The following is a 20,987-nucleotide window of genomic DNA, read 5'->3' on the forward strand; positions in this document are numbered from 1 at the left end:
TAACCCCCTCCCCAAAACAAGTGAATACGGCATAAATGACATAAATACATATTTTGACTATTATGCCAATGAAATGGACGTGCACACAGAACCTGATTTTATTGTCGTACATTTTACCGTCGACTACCCCGTTTCCTACGCCATCATTTCAGTTCTCCCACCAAATCCCAAATGCTTTCTTTGTTATTTTTTTATTTTTTTCAAGTCAAAGAGGATCCTCTAAGCGCTCTGGAGCTCCTGTTTCTCTTTGTTATTCCCCTCTTTCATCCAGCCTCACGCTCACAGGGATATTCTGTTACCTCCTTTGTCCCTTCACCGTCCACGTGAAGAGGCAAAGTGTCGGTGGTTTGGTAACGGACAACTTTATATCGTCTCCCTCTGCGCTCGTAAAAACCCGGGGGAAAAATGGAAAATATTGGAGCGAAAAGGTTTGAGCCCCAGCAGCTTCCTTCACTCTCCCACCGAGGTTTTACAGCAGCCGACCCCGGAGGGTCAGCTCCGTGTTTTCCTTCTCCTTGGGGTTGGATTTGGGTTCCGTGTCGTGTTGTTAGAGCTCAGTTCTGTTCTGCAAAACGAGGGGCGAACCGCGGCTGTTTGGACGGATTACATAAGCCCCGACGGGGGCGTGTTTGTTCTGTTAAGCGTTCAGAAATGAAGCGGGATCCAAACTCGCTCCCCCCCCCCCCTCTCAGGAAGAAAGCAAACAAAGACGTGCACGCATGCAACGTGCGCTCGTGATTGTTTTCGGTGCTTTTTTTTTTTTTTTTTTTTTTTTTTTAAATGCTCCCAGGACCAGTTCCTCCTCATTCCTACAGCCGCTGAGCCTCCTGTGGCTTTGTGCCGTGAGTTGCTCCGGTGCCTGGCTTCTCGCCGTGGCCTCCCCTTACAAAATAAATTAAGATAATTATGATTACCGCAAATAACGGCGATTCAAAATGTGAAAGTGTTTTTTTTTTTATCTACCATCACTGTACAAAACGATTACTTTACGATTACTGAGATAATTGCGGATTACGATTATGGAGGATTGTGTAATGAGTAGACACGAGGAGGAACCTAGTCTTCCACTAACCGCACCCTGTGCGTTTACCTTCGTCTTCACTCCCCTTTCTCCTGAGTTTTGTCTTCTTCTGATCAATTGATTTGTTGTTCTGTTGTTTGTCCCTTGAGGCGGCGGCAACGTTTGTTCTTTTTTTGTGAACGTTCGTCCAGATCGACAGTTTACCGACCTGAACTCGTTGCTTTGTCAAATTCACCGCCGCAGCCTTTCACTTCTTGCGCGTGTGTGGCGGACCCCGCCACCAACAGGGTAGAATGTCACGTAGATGCTCATGCATAGGAGAAGCTCATTGAGTGGATGTTTGTTATAAAGTGCCAGCCAAGTAAATCTAACTTTTTTTTCTTTTCTTTTTTTTTTTTTTAAACAAAATAATCTTGCGGATTACCACTTTAAATGTCCGGTGGTATTGGTTCCCCCCGGTCTTTGAGAAGAATGAAGGCAATCGTGCTTTGTCTGGCTGATCTGGGTCTGTATGGAAACCTGCTGAAGTCCCCGAAATCCACAGAATGTCCTCTGTGAGATGTGGGGTGGGGTGGGGCGCCGCCTCAACTGTCTGGAGCATGTGTTGCTGTGGAAACCCCCCCCGGTGTGTGTGTGTGTGTGTGTGTGTGTGTGTGTGTGTGTGTGTGTGTGTGTGTGTGTGTGTGTGTGTGTGTGTGTGTGTGTGTGTGTGTGTGTGTGTGTGTGTGTGTGTGTGTGTGTGTGTGTGTGTGTGTGTTCTCCACTCTCACTGTAGACCTGAATGAATGAATGGGCTGACGATGAGGGGGTGACAGTGGTTTCTAGGAATGGTTGGACCTCTTGCCTAGCAGCCGCTCTTTGTTGAATGGGTCCGTTCCCACGACGACCCCCCCCCCCCCCCCCGCCCCCCCGTACCCTAGTTTTCACCCCCTTTTTTTTTTTTTTTTGAAATGGCAGGCCTGTGTGTCACCCACCCCGGACGGTGGAGAATGCTCCACAATTCTCTATTGGAGCTGGAATCGTGTCCTCTTCCCACCGCCGCTCATTCTTAATTACAGATCTAATGCAACGTGACATGAGGAAGTGCTGGGACGCCTCCGACTCCGAGTCCAGCTTGAAGTGGATCGGAGGCTGCCAAAAACACTGCTCATGTTCATGAGGAAAGGCCCGCTGCTGAGGTTGCGGTATTTTGCCGTGTAAAGAGGAAAACAAAACGTTGCCGTACGGGCTCCTCCGTTGTGTGTAGCCGCTGTAGTTTCATGGTGGTGTTGTAGAGACTCAGAATGAAACATTGTGATCAGTACGACTGAGAGGAAACACACCGAGAGCAAGTAGCAGAAGTAAGTACTTGCTCTAGCAAGTAAATGGATGGTAGTACTTGGTACCAAGTACTACCATCTATTTTCTTTCCTTTCATATTTTTGCTCCAAACTGTAGAAAGATAAATAAATATAAAGGGGATATAATATTGACAATCACATCTTCATGTGACATGATGAAAATGGAATACCAGTATTATAGTTAAGGGTCATGTGTCCGTCCGTCCGTCGGCTACTGTATTGATTTGATATGATTCCGTGATCCGGCGAAATTGCATCGTCGTCTTAAGGATTGTAATGGTTTGAATCCTGAGTATTGTTTTCGCTCTCTGTGGGTGTCGCCTCCCGTCCTCTTCCTGCCGGTATCCTCATGACATGACAAATGTTATGACCAAAAACCATTTCGAAAAATAAACAAAAAACCCCACAAGTCACAGCCCACAAGCGATGGCAAACTACTGACCAGTTCAGACCTCCCTCCGCCCGCCCGTCCGTCCGTCCGCCCGCCCGCCCGCCCGCCCGCCCGCCCGCGATCGGTCCAAATACGGCTGGTTGTGTCAGGGTTCGTAAACTACCTTTCAAGCATACAGTCTACGCCGGGGGTGAGATTCTAAATTCTAAAGAGGCCCCCCGGTGCATTGTGGGAGGTCCTGGAAGTCTATAGCTGCGGCCGATGGTGCCGGGCTACGACCGTGACGTAACGTGCGAGGAAGCCAGGCAGACAGCTGGAGCGTGGACGGCACAAAGAAGATGCCTATGTAGGGGAAAAAAAAAAACAAAAAAAAAAAACAGACCCTGAAAGCGTCTGGGTCTGTCCGGCGAGTCTGTGAATGTCTCTTTTCTACGGGAGGAACAGAGCGGCCACAGAGTTTCCGCAGCAAAACAACCCCGTCCGTCCGTCCGTCACGGCGTCGTAATGGACGGCAGCAGCGGTTACATAACCCTCCCTTAACGAGACGCATGAGTCTGCTGTTCTGTGCGAGACGTTGTTGTCGAGTCCGATTCCCACTCTGCTTTCCTTTGCGATAAGGGGGAAGGAATGGGCCGGGGAGGGGAACCGGGGAAAGCGTTCCCGCTGCCGATTAGTTTGGGATTCATTGGAGCAGGGGGCCGGTACGTCCGAGACGAGTCATCGTGGGAGGGTTGAACGTCGCCTTGGAGGCGACTTCGTAGGCTGTCGTGATCAATGCATCATCCCGCTTGGTCCTAATATTCACCTTTAGTGTGTGATTTATCTTATCGACTTAATATCAATATGGTGATATGTGACTAAATAAAAAAATTACAATGTGGCCGTAATTATGGCGATATTGTATTAATAGAATAAAATGTCATAATATCCACATTACTGTTGATATTTATTTTGTGTAAATATCTTATGAGAGCACCAATAATAATCCCCCAAAATATTGTTAAATGATCTTTATTGAGCTATTCATCAAAACAATATTGTGATATTAGAGTTTGTCAATCTGCTGTCTACACTGGGGCAGAGATGGCCAAAAGTTTGTCCCGGAGGTGAGAACAGCAGGAGGAAGAGTGCTGAGAGCAAACAAAACAAAACAAAACAAAACGCAAGTGTGATGAGGAGGAGGTGATGGGATGGAGGGGGGCGGATTTAACGGAGCCGGATGGAAAACAGCTTTGCCTGGAAGGGATTTCAGGGGGTCGGCAGAGGACGGAGAGAGACAAGGAGGCTGTCGTCACTCATCCTCCTCGTGTGTGTGTGTGTGTGTGTGTGTGTGGTTGAGACTCCTTTTTTGAAGAGGTGAGCTGCTGTTATGACGGCTGGAAAGAGGAGAGGAGTCAACGCCCCGTATAGACTCGTTTGGGGGAAGGGCGGGACCACCTGCCGCGCGCACACACTCCATTCACACACTGTATTATTTGGTATGTGGCTTCCATTCCGCAGATTAAACTCCCCATAAACACACAGTGTGTGCGTGTGTCTCAGATGTGTGTGTTTAATGGGTGCGATGCAGTTCCTCAGCTGTTGGATTTGAAGCGTGGGAACGCTACCTGTCACGGCAAATGTCGGGTGCAAACATGTGAGCAGCTGTCGAAGAGCACAGCGCCTGTCATTTATATACGTTCAAACGGCCGGGGACAGCTTTGGATCGACTACAATGTAACTGAAATGGATCGTTGTAGTTCCATTATAGTTACTTTGTAGTTACATTATAGTTACATTGTAGTGATGACAATGTAACTGAAATGGATCGTTGTAGTTCCATTATAGTTACATTATAGTTACATTGTAGTGATGATAATGTAACTGAAATGGGTCGTTGTTACATTATAGTTACATTGTAGTGGCGACAATGTAACTACAGTGGTAATAGACTATTGGAACTGTGATCAATGTATCAATCAGTTGATTAATAAATGCCTTTGTCTTTAGAAATCGATAGAAGCGAATGACATTTCAGACTTTTTATGTCTTGTGTATGTTTTAAATCTTCATTTGGGTTTGTTGTGCTCATGAGTATTCAATACCATTTAAAAAAAACAAAAAAAACCACTTTGTTTTGAAGTTACGCAGCCACTTCCCACTTAAAATAATTGTCGCCACGACAGCCCAAAAATAAATTGAAATATTTATTGTTCCGTGAAGCACATCAGAGGGTGGAACTGCAAATCTCATTGTGACCTTTTCTATCGAAATTGAATCAAGCGGCGGCGCAGCCCAGCGACACCGTAGCGGCCGCTTTAAAAAAAAAACAAAAAAAAAAACAAGTCTTTGTTAAGACTTGATCAGACGCAGGGGACGCCGACAAAGACTTTGGGCGAACAAGGCGTTGTTTTGATTCCACGGACTGTTTGCGGAGCAGCTCGTGTTGTCCTCCCCGGCGTGGAGCGTATGCCCGCGGTCAGCGTGTAAACAACGTCAACAGCTTGTTCTGCTCCGTCTGGTGCCAGAGCATCACGGGGGGGGCCGTGATTCACGTCTGAGTCATGGGAGCTTCGCTCCCTTCGCCAAGACGCTCCGCACAAACCCCCGTTTCTCTTCATCTTCGGTTGTTTTGTTTTTTTTCCTTTTTTTGTTGTCGTTTGTTTTTGTGCGGGACTGTGGCCGTGAGTCACCGAGGGTTTGACCCCCCACCCCCCAGCTTCTCTCGCTCTCTCTTTCTTTGTTCCTCCTCCTCTTTCCCGAATCGGAACTGGGAACAGGTGAAACGGGTGATGTGGAACCTGATCCGTACAACTCCACCCGTCTCACACACACACACACACACACACACACACACACACACACACACACACACACACACACACACACACACACACACACACACACACACACACACACACACACACACACACACACACACACACACACACACAAACCAAAAGCGGCTCTGTTGCATCCAGAGAATCGCTCTTTGTCCCCGTTCTGCTGAGCTCTCTCAGAAACACACCTCCGCTCCTCCCCCGAGAACAAACACCAGGGAGGGAAACTAAATGTCCCCCCCCCCAACCCCGGCCAAGAGCAATCACACGCCGGGATAAGAAAACAAATAGATAAGATGGATTTTAACGCTGGTTGTTTGGACTAACAGTTGCAAACTGTGTTGTTTTACCATGTTCCTACAGGAACGAGCGTGCACGCTGGATCAGCGCTCTGGGCCAGAACAAAAACAACAACAAGAACCAGGACAGAACCAGTGAGTCGCACATTCCTGCACCCGATCCCCTCCAGCTCCCGTGGGGGTCATGAGTTAGCGCGCTGCGCCACCCGGTGGTCACCGTATGCAACTGCACTGCAGATTTATTTCACTTAACTGGAGTCTCAAACCTTGAATCTGTGCGTTTGACACAGATTTTCAATTGACTTTCCACAATTAACAAATTATTATTCATGCTGTGGCCAGAGTCTTGCTACAACTAATTCCTGGCATACACAAAAAAGAAGACTTTTGCAAGGATTTTCAAGCCAGACCAATTTTTAAGACCTTTACACAATGATAAAGAAATCTGTTGTCTTAAGGGTCGTTGAGAGGTCAAACGTTCTGCTTAAAATCATATTGTATTTAACTAGAGCCGTCACAATTATTACATGAACACAATTATTTGGTTGGATTGCAATCACTTTATAAAATAGAGTGTTTCCACAATCCTGTTTCCATCCAAATTTAAGGGACATTTTAAGCCAATGTTCTTTCCTGGTTTGAAAGAAATGTGAATTTGGTGATTTTTCCATCAGTTGGGTAGAAGCAAATGAGCCGTGTACCCAAAGTTGTTCCAATGTCAATACATCTCTTCTGCAATAGATAGACATGTAAGATAACCATTCTAATCTTACACTTCAGCAGTGGCCTAAGAAGACCAAAATAAGACAATTAAACGAGTGACGATGAATGGTCAATCAAAATGTGTTTCCAGGTGCCATGCAGGTGGAGGTGAGCAGGACGTACACGGCCAAGCAGCCGGACGAGCTGTCGCTGCAGGTGGCTGACGTGGTGCTGGTGTCGCAGGCCGTGGAGGACGGTGCGTCTCTCTCTCTCTCTCTCTCCCTCCCTCTCTTCATATCCCTCTTTCAACTCCATTATCCACGTCCCTCTATATCCTTTTCCATCTTCCTGATCATCTTTTTTTTCCCCCCCACTACCGCTTCTTCCTACAGTTCTCTGTCACACCGTCTCATGAAGGATCCTTCAGGGAGGGTATTGACGCAGTGGCTGTGGAGGTGTGCTGCTTTGCTGCTCTGCTTTCCATCCTTCTTTTCCATCTCTTTCCCCCTTCGCTCTCACAAACACGGGGGAGAATGCTTTCTGTTATAGGCCAGATGGCCGGGCAAGATAATTCCACGGAGCCACACCCGGGGTCTTGTTTCCATGTTTTTGTAAAAATCGCTCCCATGCTCAAAAACCTCTACGAATCCCGGAACAATTTGGGAAGTTGTGATTTGTTCACAAATGTATTTCACCGTTAAATAGTCCCACAGGTCCTTAACATGTGGTGTTAAATCTGATAATGTTTAGCGATATAGAGTTGTTATAGACACAGAAAAGTCTCTTAAAAGATAAAAACACCTTCAAATATAGAGCTAATAGAACCTAATATCCATTCTTTAACAAGACTTTAAATAACTTAATAACTATTATATATCCGACCATGACACAATTTAATATAAAATGTATGTGCTATTTGTTTTCCACTATAAAGAATTGTACTTTTTTTCTATTTAAACAAATAGAATTTTTAAATTCTTACCACATACACACACCTACCTGTGTAGCACCCAATAATGTAATAATCAGTTAAATTGTTACCATAGTAGCATTGTTGTTAGGCCATTTTATATTATTGGGTAAGTTAATTTCTTTATTACATCTTTGGTTGCTACAAGGTGTAAATTTGTGAGTAATTTATATAAAGACAAAGGGCCACATTATTTATCTGGATTTTCAACACAGGTGTTAAGTTATTTCAGAGAAAGTCTAGCTAAAATAAAGAAGAAGGCTGAAACGTGTAAGCAGGTCCCACTCACATCTCCGCCTGCGTGCTGTTCCTCCCTCCTCAGGCTGGTACGAGGGCGAGCGTCTGCGCGACGGGGAGCGAGGATGGTTCCTCGCCGAATGCGCCGAGCGGATCACGTGCCCCGCAGCCATCCAACGCAACATGCAGCGCATGGACCGGCTGCAGGGCCTGGAGACCAACGTGTGAACCCCGCAGGGGAAAAAAAAACAAAACGCCATACCTAGATAAGACTAGTCGGGTTAAAGCGATGACGGACGGTGGACCTGGAGACCCATGGGTGACCTTCTCTTTGAGTAGAATCTGAGCTGTCTGCAGGGCCTGTCCCCAGCAGGGTTTTCCATTAAGGAGCTGATCTAGGAACAGACTGTTTTTGTTTTTTTTTGGGGTTTTTTTGTCCCTTTGGGTTGGATGTTTTTCGGTTCTTGGGGCCTTCAACAAAATCCGGTCTTTAGTGGACCCCTCTTCCACCCTCTGCATGTTTATTTCGCCCAAAATCAATGTTAAATGCAATAGTGTGCAGCATCACGGTGCCACTGCTGACTGAGCCACATTCAGTCCAATCAGGTGTCAAAATGACGTCCGTCTTGTTTCAAGTCCAAACTAAGAAACCAGAAGTTTATTATAAGAAAATTAAAGTGAAGTGCCTCCAAGAGAAAGGGAACCCATGACCCAGTGAAGCACTTTGTGTAAATAAGAGTAGTGGAAAAAGTGATTACACGTGTATATATAATGAATTCAGAGACTAAAATGTCTTGGTAAGATAAAGGATCCGTTTGGAATCTGATCGTCACACTTTTCATCTTTAAAGCCCTCTTTTTCTGAAAGCCGAAGGGATTCGTCGCCCCTGACCCGTGCCAGTTGTCATTCAGGCCTCGTCATTCAGTGCCATGCCCTCAAGACGGAGGCAGATTTCACTCCAAACGCTCATTTATTGGGATTCAAACCTTTTTGTTTTGTTTTTACTCAGGGAAAAATATCCGACACTACCATCGCAAATGCAACTCCATCGAATCTTATCTCTGCTGGATTCCTCTTCCTGCATCCATTGTACATATGTATCAAACATAAATAGCCTTGACTTTAACATATTTGTTATCCGTAAATACAGATTTTCTATATGACAACATGAAAAATAAAACGTTTATTCAAATTGATGTATATGAATCCATCCCACTTTGTAAATAAAAGCCTAATTGTGTTAAAGGCTCTTCTCCGTCTACTCTCCTGGAGGACGGAGGAGACATTTACTCGACTTTCATTCGTTCAAATAACATTTCGGGAGGAGACGCGACGAGCCCTTCTCCCAGACGTCGGCCTTTTTTTTGTTTTTTTCCCTCCCCTCTTGAGAAGCGACTTAAAATACCTGCCACCAAACTGAGAGGTTACCCGCTCGTCTGTCGCTTTGAAAACACAACAGATGGAGAAGGGGGGGGAAAAAAAAAAAACCTCCCCGCCACGCCGCCATTAATCTGCCGGGGACGACAGGCGCCGTCTGCCGCTGTTTACGCCGCCGTCCTGCTGAATCCTAATGAGGCCGATGGAACACAGACATCGTGCTGAGGCTGTTACCCTCCTTTATTGGCCATTGGAAAGACAAACTTGGGAGATTTATGCAAAAACAAAGTATGAGTGAAATAATTATAATAATAACAACAACGCATCTTCTCTGGTTGATCGGAGCGAACCGACAAAAGCACATTTCGCACTGAGTGCATAGGTGCTCTCGCTCCGTTTGGCCCCAGGAACAGATTACCACTTTATACATTTCGAGAGCAGCGCAAAGTAAATAAATATTCCGCATTGACTCGCGCGTTTCTCACACAGGACCGTTCTCATAAAAAAACGAAAACAAGCGCTCGCCCCTTGAACGGCGGGTTGTCAACCTCCCCTCTTACAGCCGGACGGAGCGGAGGCGGCCGGGTGGGATGGAGGGCGGCCGATGTCCTGCGTACTTGTGTCGCTCGCGCCACGAGGATTAGTCGTCGTCGTCTTCGCCGTCATTGAAGGACGAGTGCCGTCCTTGCCCTTGGCGGCCGGTCCCCCACGGCCGCCCCGAGGCGCCGGCGCCGCCCGAGGGCTTCTCCTGGGTGGTGATGAGGTCCACGATGGCCGAGATGACGGCGCAGTCCTTGGACTGGCGGTCGTGCCAGTCGACCGGCGCTGGGACGCGGATCTTCTCCTCCAGCAGCGAATCCAGCTCCCGCTTCAGACTCTGCACAGGAGGAGACGGGGGGCGAGGGGGGAAGAGAGGGCGATCAAAACCAGGGGTGGAGAATGCCAGGCTCAGGAAAGTGAAATGCGCGTGGTTGACTCAAAAACAGCTCCCTGAAAAGCCACCCAAATAAAAGGAAAGCTACAGTATCTTTTAACCAAACTTTTTGGGATTTGGGAGACGACCCAAGGGATTAGCATCAGAATTTTTTGAATTGATCGGTTGTGAAGCAGTATCTGCAGTACAATGGAGCAGCTGCGATTCTTGCGCGACCTCAAGCGACCATAGCACCACGTCTTGTCTTTTCTCTTAATAGTGGATTAATTTAAAAGATTCTGATGCCAACCACTCTGCTTGACTCTCAATAATCCAAATGTACGACTTTGGTTAAAAACTACAAGACTTTTCCTTCATTTTGGAGTTGGCTGCCCCTTTGCTGCTACACCAGCCTCCCATGTTCTGGGAGAGTCATCCGCTGTATGGGTAAAATTGGGGGATCAGGCCTGGCTGCCAGTCGCTGTTTCAGTTCCTCCCAAAGGTCATCAACGGCGTCAAGGCTCTGTGCATTTCCTCAGCCATTTCTGCGAGGACCTAAATTTTTAAAGGGGTCTTTCCCCAAACTGTTGGAAGCAGACTGATCTTTGCCCCTCACTGGAACTAAGAGGCCTCGCCAATTACTCCTCTTCCACCAGGCTGGCACTATGCAGGGGGCATTTTCCCGGTGTCCGCCAAACCAAGATCCACCCAGACGCCACCTAGCTTGCGAGCGGCTACTCGGCCATGAATCCTGCTTCATCAAGCCCCCAATAAATGACTGGTGAAAATGTTGCCTCCCGAGGTTAATTTGGAGCTTGGTAGTGTGCAACTGAGGCAAGATGGATTTCACGCCCCGGGAAGTTCTGTTCTGTCACTCCCCAGTGCTGAACTGGTAATAATTAGAAGGGGCTGCTGAGACACTTTTGTCGATGTAGTGAAGAAAATGTAACCCATCTAGTAGGACAGCCGGAGATTGACAAAATCAAATATCACAATATTTTTTCACAAATTCCACCATATTGATGATTGACGATATTTTGGGGATGATGATTGATAAGATAGTCTTTACACACAAGTACTATTTAAGAAACGATCATTAGTCATGTGGATATTATTACCAAGCAGGTAGAGGCATATTCATTGCATATTTTATTACTTTGTTATTGCCCATTGTTTTTGATGAGAGCTGCTGCACCGTCGCAATTTCCCTAAAGGGAGTAATAAAGCATCTAACGTTTAACCACCTCACAATAAATAAAAAAAAACCCCCAGACGACATCTCATCCCGTCTGGCTAACGTGCCCACCTCACCTTGACAAGGTGGGCGATGCGTGCCGGCGACCTGAAGACGATCCACTGGTCGACGGCGATGGTGTCCTGGTCGCCGTCCTTCTGGACGGTGACGTCGCCCCCGAAGAACAGCAGCGAGAACGGGGACACCTCGGTGCAGTCGTACAGGAAGATCTGGAGGAAAACGTGGGGCGGGCGTTTGGAAATGGTGGACGGTGGCAGCTGGCTTTTCTTAAAAAACATCCACAAACAGCTCCGCTAACTGTGTTTGACCCCTACAACCGAATCAGGCTGCCCACGGAGAAGGGCTGCCAGAACAGTGCCATCGCTTTTTGTTTGTCAGAGGAACCAGGAAACACAGCAATCAGACACAAAACAAAGAGAGATGGAAGGAGGTGGGTGGAGGAGGGGAGGACAAAGAGTCAGCGAGAGGGGGAGCGCAGGGGGAAGGCGAGAAAGGGCAGCGGCCGTCAGGGAGGTGCGTTGACTCTGCCTTTGTGCTGCGCTGGGAGCTTTGAAGAGCCTTTGAGAGGGAGTTGAAAGGCGGCGACTGATGAAATATTCATCCTGTCTAAAGAGCCGGTGCTACCTTTAAACATCCCAACCAATGCCCCCCCCCACCCCACACACACACACACGCGTTCTTACGCTGGTGGTCCTCATCTTGAGGTGGTAGATGAGCCAGGTGTAGTTGAACTGGTTTTCCTCTGCGTTGACCGACTTGGGGTGGATGCAAACCTTTCCGTCGGCTTGAGTGTACACGTTGGCCCTGGGGGGGGGGGGGGGGGGGGGGGGGGGTTTGGTTAAATCAGAGAGATTAAACAAACAAAAAAAAAATAAAAATGCTCCGAAGCAATTTGTCGTTCATCTATCGGACGGAAAACTCATCCCATTAGCGATGACGTCACCGTTCGCGCATTGCTGCGTGCGCTCTCTGTCATCTTGCATCGTGACAACGTGAATCACAAACACTAAAAAACACAAGCAGCGCTGCAAATGTCCCCCAAACTGGAAATGATAAGGGTAGCGACGGCTGGTCAGCTCAGTACAGTAACACCGATCAGCAGCACTGACGGTCTTCTTCACGGAAGTTACGCAATTCAAGTTTGTTGTTTCAATTTCTGAATCGATTTGGAAAGTGTAATATTGATGCCTTTTTTTTGGAAGTGATAACATTTTCATCTTAAAATAAATTAAATTACGTTTTAGATTTTTTGAAATATTACATTTCTGTACTAGACGGAATTTCTTCTTATTTCAGTATATTTCTGTAATTCACATCAGATGGTCTAATTGTGAAGATGTAGGACCTGTCATTATGCATAAAATGTCAATATATCAACATAGAATGGTATCATGAGCCATTTTATAAATATTGGATTAAATCAAATGGTGAGATCTGCCCAAATAACCAGGCCTATATCATACAGGAGCCTTGACAGGTAAAGTGAAAAGGTTTTTTTATCTTATCGTGTGTAAATCAATAAGCTATTTAGGACACATTTAAGCTAAAACAATCTACTACAAACAACTGAAAGAGACTTCCAAAGCCGTCCATATCTGCCTAATCTGCAAAAAAAAGCCGTAAATTACAGGATGCTATTAACTCCACCTACTTAGAAACTTCAACAATATGATTGTCATACTGTCGTAGTTCATAAAGAATATCTATAATCTGAGTGATTTTTGTCCTCACAGGGTGGAGCTGAGCCTACTCTTGTGGACTTTTGATCTGGATTATACAGTGTAATGGTTTGAGGGCCTAAATGGAGTTCTATCCACTCCACTGACGTAAAATCCTAAACAACAGCTGAGTGCATAAATATTACCAAGTTCCATCCTCTCCAAAAACCTGAAGCCATCGCAATACAATCGGCATAAAAGCTTCTGAGTCGTGCCGTTTGCAGAATTGGGAGTACTTGTGATTCAAGAGCAGCTTCATGAAGGCATCGCAGGCTTTTTAAAGTAGCTGCACTTGGCCCTGCAGATGTTTTTAACTTTGAAAATTTAAATGCAGTTTTAGCTTCCTTTTTTGTCGAGAGGAAAAAATACGCACACACACACACACACACACACACACACACACACACACACACGATCAGCCACAACATTAAAACCACTGACAGTGGCACCTGTCAAGGGGTGGGATATATCAGGCAGCAAGTGAACAGTCAGTTCTTGAAGTTGATGTGTTGGAAGCAGGAAAAATGGGCAAGCGTAAGGATCTGTCGACTTTGACAAGGACCAAATTGTGATGACTAGACGACTGGGTCAGAGCATCCAAAACAGCAGGTCTTGTGGGCTGTTCCCGGTCAGCAGTGGTTAGTACTGGGCGCTCGTTCAGTGTGACATGGCGAGGCCAGCTGTCTGTGCCTCACAACCTCACCACAGGGGTGCCCCAAGGCTCGGTGCTAGGCCCCCTCCTCTTTGCCATATACACCACCTCACTGGGCCCGATCATCCGCTCACATGGCTTTTCATATCACTGCTATAGGGATTATACTCAACTCTATCTGTCCTTCCCGCCCGACGACCCTACTGTCTCGACGCGGATCTCGGATTGTCTCGCTGACATATCCACATGGATGAAGGATTATCATCTTCAACTAAATCTGGCGAAAACGGAACTGCTGGTCTTCCCGGCCAAACAAGGTATTTATCACAACATTGATATTAAAATCGACTCTCTATCTCTTGTTCCTACCAAGGCTGCAAGGAATCCTGGTGTCATCATTGATGACCAACTGACATTCTCGGACCATGTTGCCGCCGTCTCCCGGTCCTGCCGCTTTGCACTACTCAACATCCGAAAAGTCAGGCCGTACCTGCCCCAATATGCCACTCAACTGCTGGTACAAACCTTGGTGATGTCCCATCTCGACTACTGCAACGCCCTCTTAACAGGCTTGCCGGCCTGTGCGGTGAAGCCACTACAGATGATACAGAATGCGGCGGCGCGACTGGTGTTCAACCAGCCAAAGAGGGCACATGTCACTCCGCTGCTCATCGAGCTCCACTGGTTACCTGTAGCCGCCCGCATCAAGTTCAAGTCTCTGATGCTGGCCTACAGAGTGATTGCTGGGAATGCTCCCACCTACTTAAATGCTCTTGTAAGAGCACATGTTGCCCCCCGGATGCTGCGCTCGTCAAATGAGCGTCGCCTGGCTCTGCCGGCCATACAGCCACGGCAATCCAGGTTATTCTCATTTGTAGTTCCACGTTGGTGGAACGAGCTGCCAAAAATGACCAGAGCAGGGACCTCCCTCTCTGTCTTTAAGAAGCACTTGAAGACCCAGCTCTTCAGTGAGTACCTCCTGTGCTAACCTACAATTACTTAGCACCACCTTGCAGTATTTATTGTTACACGAATGTTGTTGTTACACTAATCTCTGTCGCAATGTAGCTTGAATGTTATTCTCCCTTGTAAGTCGCTTTGGATAAAAGCGTCTGCTAAATGACTAAATGTAAATGTAAATGTAGTACCGACCTAAAGTGGTCCAAGCAGACAACCGGCGACAGGGTCATTGATGCACGTGGGGAGCAAAGACTTGCCTGTCTGGTCTGATTACACAGAAGAGCTACTGTAGCACAAATGGCTGAAAAAGTTAATGCTGCTATGATAGAAAGGTGTCAGAACACACAGTGCCCATGCTGACCCCTGTCCACCACGAAAGTGCTCTACAATGGGCACATGAGGTCAGAACTGGACCATGCAGCAATGGAAGAAGGTGGCCTGGTCCGATGAATCACGTTTTCTTTAACATCATGTGGATGGTCGAGTGCGTGTGTGTGGTTTACCTGGGGAAGAGATGGCACCAGGATGCATTATGAGAAGACAAGCCGGTGGAGGCAGCGTGATGCTCTGGGCAATGTTCTGCTGGGAAACCTTGAGTCCTGTCATTCATGTGGATATGACACGTACCACCTTCCTAAGTATTGTTGCAGACCGAGTACTCCCCTTCATGGCAACGGTATTCCCTGATGGCAGTGGCCTCTCCCAGCAGGATAATACACCCTGCTACACTGCAAACATTGTTTGGGAATGGTTTGACATGAACATGACAAAGAGTTCAAGGTGTTGACTTGGCCTCCAAATTCCCCAGATCTCAATCCCATCGAGCATCTGTGGGATGTGCTGGAACAACAAGCCTGATCCATGGGGGCTTAAAGGATCTGCTGCTAACGTCTTGGTGCCAGATACCACAGGACACCTTCAGAGTCTGGTGGAGTCCATGCCTCCACGGATCACAGCTGTTTTGGAGGCACGAGGGGGAGCTACACTATATTAATGGTATTAGTGGTGGTTTTAATGTTGTGGCTAATCGGCGTGTGTGTGTGTGTGTGTGTGTGTGTGTGTGTGTGTGTGTGTGTGTGTATACTGTATACCTCAAGTTGTTAACACAGACATGCAGGTATGCTGTTTACCTAAATGTATTGTTTTTTAGGTTTATTGTCATTCCTCAGTTTTTACTGCTTTCATTTTTCAGGTTTTATTTTTCATTATATTCTATTGTTTGTTATTATTACTATCTATTGTTTTGATGTGCGCTGGTAGGACATTGCAATTTCCCTCCGCAGATGAATAACGTATCTATCTATCTTTCCAAAGTGTGCTTTATCTAAAACAAGGCTTCATATTTCTTTGTCAATATAAATGCGAATGCTCCAAGAGTAAAAACATAATTTCTTTTGCACATTTGTAATATTTGATTTAATATTAAATTTGTCATATCTGAGGCAAACTTTCCATTCCCTTTCCCTGCAACATCAGGCAGTATATCTAGAATACTTCCATGGTATCTGATATAACTACATCGCCTAAAATAACTGCTAATCAATTTAAGTGCATATTAGTGATAATTAAGGCAAAAAAAAAAATAATCTAAGATTAGAGCTCATCAGTCTTAAATGAAGCATTGTCTCCAAAAGGCATTTTTTAATTCTGGATTCATTTAATTAAGATCAGCGTAGTCCTGATTTAGATCAAACCCCGTCGGCGAAACCACCCCCATGTCAGCCCTGGTGTGTGTTTCTGTCTTTCTTCGTGAAAACATTACAGCGTAGGCCAGTGGCCCCCCGGGACCGTTCCATTGATCTGCAAGTAAACAAGCCTTTCTTGTTTAGAAAACTTTACTTTTCCAACGCAGCCTCGATCCGCAAGATCGCGCCGTCTGATCAATGATCACACTTCCAAACATCCTCTTCCTTTGTCCGACCACCTCTCGACCCATCCCGCGCTCTCGTTTTCTCTTGGCTTTTCGTCTGCCTGTCTGTCTCTATTTGGCGGTCTCTCACCCCTTCCACTTCTTGCTGTGAGACGGTCGGATCATTGCCACCTTGGGGTACAGGCCGGCCACGATCACCGCCTTTACCAGCTTCTCATTTTCTACAGAGAAAATTGATAAAAAAGACGGATGTTGGAAATAAAGATGGCCGTAACATAGTACTTGATTCAAGATACTGTTTTTCGTAGCATGGAATTCAGACAACTACAGCTAAATGATGAAAATCAAACTTAAGATTACGATCATGAAGACAATAAGTATCTTTAGAATGTACGCGGGAATAGTGGATTCATGGCAGTTCATTGAAATGATTGTCATGTCTCGGGATACTGTAGGTATAAGACACAGGATATCAGTCAGATACCAACGTGATAAGGAATCAGTATCTTAACATGAGATCAGGATCTCTATAATTCACACCCAAAATTCCACACCAATCCTAATATGAAGGATTTCAGATATTAGATAAACTTAATTATCTGCCAATTTTAGACAGTGTAAAATTAGAGCATGAGAAGTCTCTAAACAGCCATTATGACCATGATTACACAACAGAGATTAAACTGAATGTTTAAAATTTGAAAGCTGTATTGGTCAATGCATAACGGTGCAGCCAGTGTCATATTAGCACTGAAATGCTTTATCTTCAAGCCAATCCCAACAATGCAAAAATTTTAAGAAAAATAGTAATATAACAAAGAAGCATTTACGTGCAGCACCATTTACGTGAAAAAAATATGTTGATACGAAATATATATACAACTATTTTTTTCAGAAAAAATTAAATTAAAGTCTGAAGGCTTTTATTAGCAAGTGGAAAAAATCTGGGAGTAGTCAATATACTAAAAAACTAATGAGGATTAAAAAATGTTCTATCAGTATACTACTACAACTAGTACTACTCGCAATAAGTAGTGAACAACTGGTCACATCACTGCATGGAGCGTCTCACCTACCTGAGTTGACGTTAGACTCTGGGTCTTTTGGGTCCTTGCTGCTGACGAAACCCGCCCGCATCAGGTGCTCGGCAAACTGGCCCTTCATGTTGTACAGCATCTGGAAAGGAGACGATAGGATGCAGAACAACTTAATATTAACTTAAATGAGATGTGATTGGATGGATGGATAGATGCTATAGATGGATAGATACATCCACACACACACACACACACACATATATATACTGTATATATAAACAAATTGTATATATTAATTATGTATATATGTATATATATATGCTCCATATAAGAGCATCTCCAAAACGGCAGGTCTTGTAGGGTGTTCCCGGTATGCAGTGGTTAGTATCGACCAAAAGTGGTCCAAGGAAGGACAACCGGTGAACCGGCTACAGGGTCATGGGCGCCCATGACTCAGTGATGCGCGTGGGGAGCGATGTCGAGCCCGTCTGGTCTGATCCCACAGTAGAGCTACTGTAGCACAAATTGCTGAAAAAGTTAATGCTGCTATGATAGAAAGGTGTCAGAACACACAGTGCATCACAGCTTGCTGTGTATGGGGCTGTGTAGCTGCAGACCAGTCAGTGTCCATGCTGACCCCTGTCCACCACCAAAAGAACCTACAATGGACACGTGAGCGTCAGAACTGGACCATGGAGCGATGGAAGAAGGTGGCCTGGTCTGATGAATCACGTTTTCCTCTACATCATGTGGATGGTCAGGGTTAGGGTAGGATCCGAGGGAGCATCTGTGGGATGTGCTGGAACAACAAGCCCGATCCATGGGGGCCCAACCTCACAACTTCCAGGACTTAAAGGATCTTCTGCTAACGTCTTGGTGCAGTAAATATGTATAAGGTAGAAATACCGGTTTCAAATATCTAAATTTTCAATTTCTTTAGACAACACCTACCTGCAACGTGTTGGCAGATAGGAAGTTGTCCCAGCAGAACTCCCTCTCGTACCTGGGGCCGCGCTGCTTGGCTTCCTCCCAGCCCTGAGTAATCACAGCACGATCAGTTTAAATGCAGACCAAACACATAGGGGGGGGGGGCTTTCCGCTGCTTGGAGGCGACATGACATAATACCAATCTTATGCACCAGAACCAATTGGGACAAGTCCTGAACGCACGCACGCACGCACGCACGCACGCACACACGCACACGCACACACACACACACACACACACACACACACACACACACACACACACACCCGCCCTCCTGGTTGCATCCCTCTCTTTTTCTTCCTCATTTACTGCTGTAACCATGACAGGAAGCGGCCATGTGCCCAATTGCTGTTCCAGTTTTCCTGGACCTGATTAACTCTGTTTTCCAATGCATGTTGTCGTCCGATGTTTATGTTTCCGTGTAAATGTTGTTTGGTTCTGTGTTTAATTGTCTCACCCGTGGTGATTCTCCCCCTCTTTGAGTAGTGATCTGTTGTTTATAGACCCAAACATGGTAAAATAGTTCAAAGAGGGGGATTGGTGGTGGTTCTGTCAAATAAAAAAACTGTGCTCTTGTCCTCCTACAGGTCGTCCACAGGACAGAGTTATTGCAGCAGTTGTTGATGATTTAAAGAATGAATAAAGAGTGTCACTGCAGGTTGAGAAGTTGAACTCCACTTGCAGATTAACTCTGTCCTAGATGCAATGACACAAATACTCTGTGTTGTATGCCCAGCATGCTGACAGCACAGGTTGAAAAAATAAAAAGATAAATGAAAGGTAGAAGGGAATTGACGGCTTGTTTGGGAGATTTCTCTTATGCCACACGAACGGTCCAGAATAAACAGTTTCCGAGGACGTTTAAGGGGAGAAATGTGTTGTGCACCTTCAGAGATCGGTGATTGGATGACACTTGATGCAACGCTCTTTGGGATTAGTAGATAACTAATGTTGTAAAGCTAGAATGAAAACAATCTTTTTTTCTCCCCAAGGAACCGTTCTTGTTTCTATTAATTGGGTGTAGCGGCGTTCCATCCAGGAGAGTTAGCGTGGAAATCCGGATCACCTGACGTCCCAGAATTCCATGAATAGCGTCATGGCTCACCCTCCTCTCCACACTGAGACGCTCAATTTCTTCCCTCCAAATCTTGTCTTCTTCCCGATCAATCGCTTTGCTTTGTTTTGTTTTTTTTATTCGTCACTTGAGGTAGTGGGGAAACTCATTCATCCGAGGGCACTGTTTTTTTTTTGTGAATTTTCAGCCACATCGACGGTTTTCTGAGCACAACTAGCGACGGTGGCGTACTCCTTTAGCGTGGGGTCGGCCACAACAACGCAGACATCACACAGAGGGGGACATGCATGCAAATACATTGTATGGCTTTTCTTAAAAAGTGCCATCTAAATAAATATGGGATACATATCAAATATGGGATTTTTTTAGGGCTTAGAAATGCCTCAACAGCCCTTAACGTAGCATTGTCTATGGGAAACATTAATGAGCGATTTTAACTTCTGGATCAATGTAATAACCACGATCACACATCTTTAATCTTCCTCATCATCATCATCATCATCATCATCACCTGGAAGGCGTTGACAATGGTGAGGTGGTCGCTCTTGGAGTTCCTGGACAGGGTCTTTCTTTTCATATCCGCCATCTTCTCTTTGCCCTGCAGGAGGAACAGAAAGACATCTTCAAATCGTATTCAGCACACGGGAAAAGGATGATGACAGAGTAGTCATGATTTCACAAGCAGTATTGCACATTTAAAGATATCTCAATTAAGTTACCATGGCAAACGTCGACACAATATTGATATGAATGACAACATCTGGTACAACAGCAGTCAAAACCACTAGTTTTTGAAATGTAACCGGAGGAGGGAAAAAAACAAAACAAAGTGATTGTGTGTGCGAGTCATTGTGTCTGGCTGCCTTGTCTTTCATGTGGTACCAGGGGGATGAAGAAAGGGTCTTTGAAGCTGAGCGAGCCGGCGATGGTGAGCACGGGGTCCAGGCATCCCAGCAGCGCGCCAAACAGGATCAGCTTCCCGATGTGCGGCTCCACGGGGAGACGGGCCAAGTGGACGCCCAGTGCCGTCAGATTCTCCGAGCGGTCCAGGGCATTCTGACACACACAGAGTATATGGAGAGACTTTAGTTGATAAAGTGCTCAATTTCTTATTTCTTTCTTAATTTCTTATTTTTTGATTTGAATTGTTGACACATAGGTCAATTGTTTTTTTGGTTTATTGGATATTGCTAATTTTCTACTTTAAGTTCATTTAAGGACTTTTGTACATTGACAATTTTTCAATTATCTTTATTTATTTGATTTTTAGTTCATTTTTTGGTTAATTGCATACTGCCAATTTTTTCTATTGCCTATTCTTTTTCATCTGAGCTGTAATACAATAAATACAATATAATGTGCA

At 45.7% G+C, this 20,987-nt stretch overlaps 2 protein-coding genes across 2 annotated transcripts in view; one reads left to right on the forward strand and one right to left on the reverse strand.

The window, feature by feature from the left end:
* LOC307235338 (rho guanine nucleotide exchange factor 26-like) overlaps window positions 1–9,111 on the forward strand; it is a 31,592-nt gene extending 22,481 nt beyond the window's left edge. The window contains exons 13-15 of the mRNA XM_080007380.1: window positions 5,935–6,005; window positions 6,724–6,828; window positions 7,865–9,111. Coding sequence (XP_079863506.1) covers window positions 5,935–6,005; window positions 6,724–6,828; window positions 7,865–8,007 — 319 coding nt within the window. The 3' untranslated portion in view covers window positions 8,008–9,111. The remainder of the gene's footprint in view (window positions 1–5,934; window positions 6,006–6,723; window positions 6,829–7,864) is intronic.
* Window positions 9,112–9,384: 273 nt separating this feature from the next.
* dhx36 (DEAH (Asp-Glu-Ala-His) box polypeptide 36) overlaps window positions 9,385–20,987 on the reverse strand; it is a gene marked incomplete at its 5' end in the record, with an annotated part of 47,788 nt that continues 36,185 nt past the window's right edge. The window contains 8 exons of the mRNA XM_080007142.1: window positions 9,385–10,033; window positions 11,381–11,533; window positions 12,008–12,128; window positions 16,655–16,745; window positions 17,601–17,700; window positions 18,513–18,596; window positions 20,136–20,222; window positions 20,507–20,680. Coding sequence (XP_079863268.1) covers window positions 9,797–10,033; window positions 11,381–11,533; window positions 12,008–12,128; window positions 16,655–16,745; window positions 17,601–17,700; window positions 18,513–18,596; window positions 20,136–20,222; window positions 20,507–20,680 — 1,047 coding nt within the window. The 3' untranslated portion in view covers window positions 9,385–9,796. The remainder of the gene's footprint in view (window positions 10,034–11,380; window positions 11,534–12,007; window positions 12,129–16,654; window positions 16,746–17,600; window positions 17,701–18,512; window positions 18,597–20,135; window positions 20,223–20,506; window positions 20,681–20,987) is intronic.

This window comes from Zeus faber (assembly GCF_960531495.2).
Source record: "Zeus faber genome assembly, chromosome: 9".
In the NCBI taxonomy this organism is placed as follows: Eukaryota; Metazoa; Chordata; class Actinopteri; order Zeiformes; family Zeidae; genus Zeus; species Zeus faber.